The sequence below is a fragment of the Colias eurytheme genome, chromosome 8 (genome assembly GCF_061535395.1).
Source record: "Colias eurytheme isolate Ceu_HAF_F1 chromosome 8, ilColEury1 Martin Lab GWU primary, whole genome shotgun sequence".
NCBI classification, from domain to species: Eukaryota; Metazoa; Arthropoda; class Insecta; order Lepidoptera; family Pieridae; genus Colias; species Colias eurytheme.
Genome location: NC_142987.1, coordinates 6,917,572 through 6,928,713, shown reverse-complemented (window position 1 = coordinate 6,928,713; position 11,142 = coordinate 6,917,572). Strand labels below are relative to the sequence as shown.

General features: G+C 31.2%; 1 protein-coding gene across 1 annotated transcript; it reads left to right on the top strand.

Annotated features, from left to right (window-relative positions):
• The first annotated feature begins 6,051 nt into the window (after positions 1 to 6,051).
• LOC149906584 (uncharacterized) lies at positions 6,052 to 10,836 on the top strand. The gene is made up of 2 exons (XM_090104194.1): positions 6,052 to 6,504; positions 10,755 to 10,836. Exon 1 carries the CDS (start codon positions 6,097 to 6,099, stop codon positions 6,490 to 6,492), a length of 396 nt encoding a protein of 131 aa, XP_089960320.1. The 5' UTR covers positions 6,052 to 6,096; the 3' UTR covers positions 6,493 to 6,504; positions 10,755 to 10,836.
• Positions 10,837 to 11,142: the final 306 nt, after the last annotated feature.

Genomic DNA, 11,142 nt, shown 5'->3' with positions numbered 1-11,142 from the left:
TCATTGGTCTATAATTAGATACATAATAAATTTATTAAAACTACAACAGACCGATAAAACTTTAATTTCTCTTACGATGAAGATCTTTGACCATGACAGCATCTTTGTTCTTTTCTTACGCAGTTTTTGTAAACAGAATCAAGCGGCTTATTAAAGTATCTACGTGGTTCACAGAATTTTGCCTGATTATGCACAAAATTTTGTACAACAAAAACGTACCGACGCGAAATTGACCGACAAATCCTTAACAAAATCCGGATGCCTGACAAGAATACGTATTCAGGGACACTCGGATCCCTTACCCCTTTTCTTTGTTATGTAAATATCTGTGTCTGATAAAAGTTTGCCAACAAATATTTCCAAATACCGATCCATTAGAAAATGAGGAACATTTGCTCGGAAAGAAATAAGATCTCAACGATCAAGCCAATTTTTTTCGTATAAAGTTATACAAACAATTGGTAACCATATTTTACTGAAACATTTTTATGTTACGTTTTGCACATTACAAAAATAATATTATTCATGGATTCCTTTCTTCGATTAAGCAAAGCGTATACCAGGAATACAAAATAGTTATTAAGGTTTCCAAAGTATTATAAAAAAACATAATATTATTATCATTATTATACTAGCTGTTGCTCTACATAAGCTTCTATTCCGCAATTTGACAATCTTCGACGACGGCGACGTTTTTCACAATCTTCTTCTATTCAATGTACCTATATTATGTTTAATGTTTATGTACATTTTTTTACATTATTGCACTCAACAACAAGCAATTTATGACGTACATACATGTTTTATTTTTTATATTATTTTATTAGTTAGTTTTAGCGGTGACGAACCGTGTCGTATTTATCACGTTGTAAGCTTTTATAGCCATAGCCATTTTAACAACTCCAAACACTATTACATCATGAAAATCAAAAAGGCACTAACTACATTTCAGCTAATTCACTAAACGGAGTCAGTATTAACACTGGCCGTAACCTTATCAAGCCGCCCCAAATTAGCGCCAGGCTAATTCGATTGATCTAATTGGCGAACACTATATTTTTGGCAGTCGGGCGTTTTTGTCAACAGTCACGTTTCGGTTGCTTAATCATGAATGACGCGTTTACGTATTCAAGAGAGTTCCTAGCCGCTAACGAGAAGACGCGATAAGTTTACGAACGTCGACTTCGAAATTCCCAAAGGCACCTCCCTTGATTATCTGGGATTTCAGATTAACATATTAGAAGTGTTCTGTCTTGTATTGTGGGTTACACGGCTATTTAAATAAACATTTATTGATAAATTTTGTTTTAATTTTGTATCAATTCGAACGACGATCTAGAAGAAATAATTTATGTAACAATCCTTATAATGTTCCTACCTCATTGTACCCATTGGGCCATGGTCATTTGTGAGGTGCTTTCTTTTTAAAATAAAAAAGTGAAAAAATACCCCTAGTGTATCGTTATATTGTGATCTATCTTGTTATCAATCACCCGTCAATATAGGAAAAAACTTTCATTTAAATACAACAAAGGCGCAGTATTTTCAAAACTTAGCTGCGGCACTCGAAGACAAATGTAATTGAGTAAATTAAAGCAAGTTGTGACGTACATACAGTTACATGAGATAAATAATGTTATCAAGCAATTTGTAGGATATTGGCGGTACGTGAGGTACATTTCAGGACTTTTCGCATTGATGTAATTTGTCTACCTTCTATTAAAGATAAAATAAAGTTGGACTATAAGGAACGATGAGACTTTATATCCTTTTTACTGCTTTATGTTTGTGCTCAGATAATCTTCCTTTTAGTTTGTTAAAGAAAACGATTTGGATTTATGTTTGAATTATTGAATCATTTTTTTGTTGACTCTGGCGTTTTGTTATTACTATCAGTAGACATTTTCTATCCTGGTTCACATAAGTCAATGGTTTGCTTGGGTATGCTGTATAGTTTCATATTGAATTGATTTTGCTCCGTCGATATATGCTATTGCAAATATAGTTTAGCGCCATAAGAGCGTTCGATCTCTTGAACGATCTTGGATTTAGAATGAGGCACAAAACTTTGAGAGGCGTATCATTGGCATCCCGGAGCGTGGTAAACGAGCCCGAAAATTGCTAGCAATTTATTCGGTTCAAGGGTGACCCGGAATAAAGAGACGAACGCGTTTGTCACTCAGTATATTATTTATCGACGGACATTGCGGTATTGAACCAAATAAAACTACCGTATCACGCATTGGTCCCGTTTTCTCAAATGGAAATTGTATTCGAGTTGCGTAAATTATAGGAACTAAGGTAAGTGCACGTTTGAATAGAGCATTCATAATATTATGACGACGGCTCTACGTGTACTAAAGATAGCTTTTCTATGCATCCTACTTGTGATTATATTATCTCTGATGCTATATTTAGGTATGCTTCAGAACTTAAACAAAGTGTATGAGAACGTAAATTGTGTTAAAAATCTTTTAATTAGCCTATTTTTCACCATTTCAATTAATTGTATTACATATTTTAAAACGCACCACTGCATATACCTAATTATTTTCTTTTTCAGTAGATACTTAATACTTAACATAATATTTTTATGAGAGCCCATCAAAATGGAGCGTCACAAAACATGGTCAACGTACTACCTCCAAGTATTTTTAAGGAAATATTAGTACAAAAAAATATACTTACACAATACACACATTTCTAATCCTTTTCTCTAAAGATTATTGAAAATAACGATAAGTGGGCATTTCTTACAGAGTGAGCGCGGCGGGATACCTTCAGAGTAATTGAAGTGATAATGGTCTTTTAATAAAAATAAACTAAATACAATTATTAAAGGCACTTAGGTATCTCTAGATTTAATTCTCAGAAATTGTTATTAATTGATTCAATTAGATCTCGGGAAGATACATACAATATTTAATTTATTAGTCCTCAAATTCGAACTAAATGGACTTGCTCGAAGTTTGTATGGTAAGTCAATATTGTAAATTAAATAAAAGTGAAATTATTAATTAGTTTCAGCCCGCGGCTTGGCTCACTTTGTAACAGTAAATTAGCACACACATTGTTCCAGGTCTTATAACTGTGTTTTTGGCTTTTTTAATCCATTCTATACTTACGTGATTAAGTCATTTACAAAATAAAAATACCCTTTTCAATAAGCAAATCGTGATATTTTTATACGAACGAAACATCAACAGATTTTCATTTAGGTAAATTTAAACAAATTAAACTGAGATAAAAACCAAAGATAAATGGATAACCTAGTTTACGAGTACCAGAGTTTCTTGTCGGGATTTCTTTGTGGAAACTGTCATCTGAAACGGTGGTACCTAATTGTTGTATAATTTAACGATTTAAAAGTGCTCTTGAAAGAAGGCTAGTTGAATGAAAACTGTTTGAGGTTTTGGTTTTTAGCTCAAGTCCGATTACACTTTTACTGGTGCTATAGATAGTAATTTGGTAAAACGTGAATAAAATTTAAAATCTTCGATTATGCTAAAAAAATACAATAATTACAAAGGATGATTATCAAAAAAGATTTAGAGGAGTTTAATAAAAAAAAACAAATTATTTTATTCCAAATAATTTATTAAAAAACCATAAAGTAACTACCTACTTATATCCATTTTGTATTAACTTTTATCAGCAGTTCAAACGAAAATCCACAGTCTTATCTAATCATCCCGTTTCAGTCCAGCCGAGTTTTGACTAATTTATGTTACAAGGGAGATGAACATTTACATGACAACTTTTACAACTTTTAGCTACATGCGGTTACGTTTGTTTGGCAAACTAACGCTATAAAACAGTACATTCTACTTTGTACAATCTAAGGAACCGTTTTGAAAACCTACCTTCCCTAGACAGAGTTTTAAATTCATGTATGAGTCTGGACTTCCTCAACAAGCTTTTCTATTGTCTGTATTTTACAATAACAAGCAACAAGTATATCAATCAATCATACTAAAATGTTTAATTATATTTTGTATTATTTAGGGCCGATTTTTCAATGCTTGGATAAAACTTATCCGTCCAATAAAGTATTACACGACAATGTTAAAATGTCACGTAAACTGTCAAATACGGGCAATTAGAATACGTTTTTAAAATTTTAGTTTTATACATTATTCGACGAATAAGTTTTATCCAAGCATTGAAAAATCGGCCCTTAGAATAACACAAAATAATAAGAAATTATATTTTACACCCGTTTTGAATTAATAAAGGGCGAAACATAATAATCTATTTAGATACGCTTTTGACTGTTTAAAATACTATCATTAAATTCTTGTTATCCTGTCCAAATGTTCACGGCAAAGTTTGAAGGTAGCTTAAAAGGAGTTATCTGAAGCTTATCATTGGACTTAAAGAAAACATCTAAAGCAATGTTTTTGCCGCCAGTAGATACCCATTTCAGGTATTTTGTTGACAGATAAGAGCAAGCCAAGTTGGGCCACGCCGCAATGTAATTCCAAGGCTTTGCGCACTACGTGCCTACAGTTGAAAGCTGATAAACCTTTGTTTTCTTATCTCGCGTTGCCACTGGCTCGTCGTCACTCCCAGGCGCTGAAATTAAAAATGTCTCTTTTGTTATTTATGAAGATACAGCTCTATCGAGCTTGGCGATCTTTAATGGCTTACAGATCAAATACCAATTTGTTGGAACTGTGTTCAATATTAATTTAAACAGAGATTCAGAGTTGAAATATTTATTACTCAAATTAAAGTTTTATATTTAAAATACTCAGGATTTAGAATGGAATGATTACACTAAACTAAGTTGTGACGAGATTACGACAAAAATCAAATAATATGTTTGTAAACATAGTCCTGTTTCCACACGATATAGAAGAAATGCATATTATGTATTACTAGCTGTGCCCTGCGGTTGTACCCGCATTGCTCCGCTTTAAAGCCTATATGTTGACTCTACCTGTTAGTAATATTCATGCAAAATTAGAAGTAAATCCATGCAGCACCTTTCGAGTTTAGCCTACATACAGACACACAGGTGAAAATTCGCCCAAACATTCTTTTAAAAATTCAATGTACACTTTTGATTTTCCTACAATTTTTTTATAAAGATATGGAAAAAAAATGTTATTCCGCTTTAAAAAAGTATAGGTAGGGTATATTTAACTTTTTTATCTTGACTTATTAAATATTAATTTATTCAAAATGATTATAGGAAAAGCAACTAAGCCGCGCGTGTGCTGTCATTTTACTCCTCATGAAAAAAAAATCGGTTAAGTGCTAATCGGTCTCGTGATACTATTCGGATACATTAGTACTACGGTACTTGTAATTAGTGTTAGGTGCCGAAGAATTCTCTTTTTAATGACAATATTATTATGATAATCAATATCGAGTTAAAACTTACAATTTAATAATAAAAAATATTTTTTTATCTTAAATATTAGTTTTATTTTCATAAGCTTTTTTTAAGTGAATGTAATATCGAAAGATTCTGCCAATATTTAAAACATCGAGCAAAAAAAACTCGTTTCTTGTATGGAAGCCCCCTTAATATATATATTTTTTTGTTTGGTATTTGTTATTATAGCGGCAACAGGAATGCATATTCCCTGAAATTTTAAATTGTCTAAAACATGGTTCAAGATATATATCATCGTGGTTAGAGACGGACGGCTAGACAGACAGACGGACAGCGAAGTTTCAGGTAGAGGGTACCATTTTACCCTTTTGGCGCGGAACCCTATAAACACTAAAGGCCAATGAAACAAAAGCGGAAATCGTTTGCATACACATAACATAGTTAAGCTTCTGATTAAAAATAAATCGACTTTAACTATTTCAAAGGTTATTTTTTTCTGATATTAATTTTGATTCATCCATTATATGAAATAGAAGGTGATTGAAAAGGTCTACAACCTACAATAATTACTATTTGCTACGTATTTAAGAACAAAACTAATCATAATCTCAATACTAATGTTTTGTATAGGGAATAAAAATGATATTTACGTCACCACAAACTTGTTTCTCGAGGCCAAACTATGATTCCAATGTATTATATTTAACAGACGCATCTCAAACCTCTTACCAAAACGTCGCTCTTTTACAAACATGAGTCAGTTAATCCAAATTGCCTTAACTGTGACGATACTGTTCACTGCTATCTCTTGTTGGGAGTACACAAAAGAAGAAGGTGTAAACTTTGGTTTTAAACGAGACCAGCAAATAAAAAATACAAATCGACCATTAACTAAGCCTGTTCAATATGACTCAAATAAAGCAACTCAACTATTCGAGAAATTCATGAAAGATTACAATAAACAATACAAGGATGAAAACGAATACAAAATGCGTTACAACCTCTTCTTATCAAATATAGATTTTGTCAATGAATTCAACGCAGAGGGTAGGAGTTCAACGGTGGATATCAATATGTTTTCAGATTTGACTGAAAAAGAAATTGATGAGCTAACTGGAAATATTGATGAAGCTGAGGATGAAGCTTAATGTGGATACATGGTATGTACATTTATTTCTAATTTTACTCGTGTGAACTCATAAATATCATTTGTTATTTTATTTAGGGGTATTATCTATCCATCTTTTAATGATATTATTCAATAAACACATAACTATACAATAATATAGTTACCAGAACATTTCTGTACAGTGCATGTTTTTTAAGAATAATAATATTAATTTGTATGTAGATATCAATACAATCATCTATTGGTCAGCTGTTTGTCTGTTTGTGCGTTATTCACGTCAGAACCACTGGACACATTTTGACAAAATTTATTTAAATTTTGACAGATTAAAGAAATATTTATTGTAGATAGATAGGCTTTTCATGCGTGTAACTTAAAAAGTAATTAGCGAACATATAACATGTTCGCGAATGAGGATAGGTCTTTTAATATTAAATAGTAGTTTCTAAAGGTTTTTTTCTAAAATAATTAGTTTATTTAAATATACTAAGTCTGAATATGGCCATTTTCTCGATATTTACAGACGTACTTACAAAATTTTGTAGGGGTGAAAACTAGTGCTAGAATAACGTGTAAAGTATAATATAAATATAACGTCAAAACAGTTTGATATGAACGTTTATTGGACCTATAAATATTTAAGTACTTAAGCGGTCTTGAGCTTTCACATTCCACTAGCGTCAAAGTCTTAAGACGTAAATCTTGACATTATAATGGAAGAGCTTTTTATGCGCCCGTAAACGCGCATAAACATCAATATTAATGTTCTATTAAAGGGCCCATTCGACGCTTTTCGCCTCTGTTATCGCTGTTCATATTTACATTTTGATACTACGGATAAGAGCCACTATTTGAGTGTAGTAAGCGATTGTTCCGATGCTTTTAGGCTTGTTGTTTTGCTATGCGGGTCAAGATTCTGAAGCGCGAATTCGTACATCTAATATTATAAACCCTGAACGCTTATGAGGATGAATAGATGTATATTGTAGGTATGTATATCATTATTTTCAAAAAAATATATATGTTCGTAGCTATTTCACATGAAAACCACTAAACAAATTTTGACGATACTTGGCATAGAGAAATATTCAATATTAGCGGTGAGTAAAGCATGAAGATACGGTTTTAAAGTGGTTAAAATAATTAAATTACATTGTTAATTAAATGGAAAACAATTAATAACAATTTCATCTTATTTGTAAGTATTCCTATTGTAATAAATACGATTCTGAATAAGGATTTTATAAATGACTTTCGACAACAATGAGAAAACATAATTATGTCTTTTATTATTAGAAATTCAAAACCAATTAAATAACTTTGAAAAGCACGTTGCAAACATTTCAAATATAATTTCTTCAACACAATGGTTCCTACTTAATAAACGGTGTTACTTTGAGAAGCCTTACAAATTAACTTTTGGTTTCATAATAAAATTATATCTTTGGACGCATTTAAGAAGTTTTTCTTCAATACTTTATTTGAGATATTGTTGCTAATTCTTTGATTTCCAATTTCACTCGGAAAACGGGATAAAGTGGTGATGAATCGCTTTTATTTATTTATTTACTAGATTTCCGCCCGCGGCTTCGCCCGCGTTTTCAAAGGAAAACCCGGTAGGTCCCGTTCCCGTGGGATTTCCGGGATAAAACCTATCCTATGTGTTAATCCAAGTTACCCTCTATATGTGTGCTAAATTTCATTGTAATCGGTTCAGTAGTTTTTACGTGAAAGAGTAACAAACATCCATACATCCATACATCCATACTTACAAACTTTCGCCTTTATAATAGTAGGTATTAAGATTTATTTAATTAAGGTCAGCCAACAGTTGTTTACATCAACAGTTGTTTTATAAACGAAAAAACATTTAATCCATAAATATATACTTGTCACCTTAATAATAATTTTGGTGTGACATTTTACTTAATTTTCATTTCGCTGTTATTAAAACTTAACTATTCATTTTTTAGCTTGAATAAATAAACAATAGACCCAGGATACATAAATCGTTATGTAAATAATTATGAATTCAATAGCTGTATAGGAGACACAAACTAGTTCGCCGTATTTATTGTATTTAATAACTAATAATATTGTAGTGCCCATATTATAAACTATAAAATAGCTTTCAAGGTTAATAGTGACCTAACTGACAATCTGATTAAATTAAATATGATTCCTATTCAATATTATTTTTATAAAAATATTCAAATATAGTAAAATACCTAATACCTAAAGCACATCGCAGAAAATAGCATGAAGCGCTACATAGTCAAAGTCTAAACCGTTAAATAAATCTCGTTAATAATCAGGTTAAAGAATTTTGCAGAGTATGCTCACGCGTTGTCGGCTTGGGTCGGCATAAGGCAGCATAATGAATTAAATTAGGTCTCCTGATAACCTCTCACAATCTCGGTACGGAGATCCTGCAAGGGTTTAAGGTTCAGTGAAAGGGATAATGCGTTTTACTGTCACCTATAAAATGCTGCCATTCATTTATCACGCGATTTTCACAAGCCTATTATAGCAGCTTTATTAGCTGCGAATGTTTCACAGCTCAATACGTAAACATTTTTCCGTAAAACTTTTTTCGTGTACGCAGCACTAAGTGCTTTAGTTAGTGCTCTATAAATTGAGTGTTTGATGGAATTTCAAAATTAAAAATCCTACTTTATATAAACAACAGCAATCATTTAATTATAATTATTAGATACTTAATTACGATACGCTATGCAGAATATGATAAATCTTTTTCATTCACAATGCTATAGTTTTGTAATAAAAACACGGAATCGTCATTAACATTAATAACTTTTAATAAAAGCTAATACTTACAATAAATACCTACACTCACTATTCCATTATTTCTTCCTTGGAATATTGGAGTATTTTAAATATAATTGAATTGTTTATTTTAGTTTTAAGACTGGGAACTGTGAACTGTGAAGAGTGTACAGTAACGAAAACTTGTTTGTACATAATAATAGAAGAAGGAAATGAATTACCTACATCAAATTTAACTTTTCGTCAATTACGGAAGTCAAGTTAATAAATAAAAATAAATAAAATAAACTTATTTAGAGTTTTACACTCACAAAACCAGTTTTTATTTTAATAAAATTCCTTATATTATTTTTAAGAAATGTCTTTGAATTTATTTTCTGATTACTCTATGTTATAGAAATTTATTAGGAAAGCATAGCAAAGCTAATAAGTTGCGTTTACGACAGAAGAGAAAACATCGTTTACAAGATGGTGTTTGTTCCCAATACATACCAATTGTGATGCCATTAAGCGAAATAAATATTGTCTTACAATACCAGTCCATGTAATGCCCTAGGTAACAGGCGTGCTAAACCTTCTTATCTATGCCATTCTTTAGCCGCTACCGTTATTTTACGATACGTCCAAGATGTCGCGTTAGTCGCGCCGGTGGAGGCGAGCTTTTAAAAACCTTTTAACCGATTGTATCCAATATGTGATATTTGTGCTAGACAAATGTTCATTGTTCTCATAAAATTCTGCTCAGTTTTATGATATAACATTTAAACTTTATAGGAAGTAGTTAAGGGTGTGTTCTTTATAAAATAGGTAATTCAACGCGTAATGGCATGATATTAGCTTTGTATCAACATCACTTAGTTGGAAATTAAAGAGCAAATTGAGCAATTAGCGGTTAATCCTTTAAGTAATTGAATTAAGACATGTATTAAATGACTTCCGCTATGATGTGTTTATGTTGGCATTACATATACAATAACTGTTGTTAATAATGATGAAAAATTGGTTTTGAGCTGAAGATTATTATATATGTACCTACATACTTCAATATTATATTATAAAAATACTTTAATAAAAAGGATAAAATATAAGTAAATTGCAGTCTGTATTCAGGTCATTAGACGTATACCTACATTATTATCTTAAGTCCTAACGAAACAAACTGCTTTTGGCAGAGATCCTGCTTCTATCTGATTTGGATTTTCCTTAAAACACTTTAATGGTACTTATGACTGAACCAGATAAAATTCTTAGAATATTATGGAAAATGGTCTATTGTAATGCATGTTTGCGTTAGACAGAAAACGCCTAGCTACCTAACAGTGAAATAATTTTTCAAATCGGCCCGTAGTTCCTGAGATCAGCGCGTTCAAGCATACAGACTATTCAGCTATATAATATTAGTATAGATTTCAAAAGATTAGTATTGATTTGTAAAATATTTCGATCCTGAAAAATACATCATTTTCTTTTAACTCACCCTTCTCTTTTTTTCAGATTTCCTGTTTCTTCGTACGAATGTTGGCAAGTTAAGATTGTGACGTTTACTGATACTCAATAAATGTTTTTTTTTTTAATACCAAGTGTGTTTTCATTGTATTATTCAATAAGTATTCAACCAACTCGTGGTTGTAAAAATAAATGAGTTATTTGAATATATTATTTTGCATAAATGCTATAAATGAATAATCTTTTGTGGATATAAAGAAGATAACCTGTTATTATATTAATATGATTTTGTAAAGTGATTTTGTACTATGAAACAAGCAATTACACATAATATTATAAATATAATGTATTCGGTTCTTCTTTAGTACTAAAACTGAGATAACCTTCTCTAGACCTGTTTTCACTATAAATCGAATTTAACATCTCTTTATAAAGA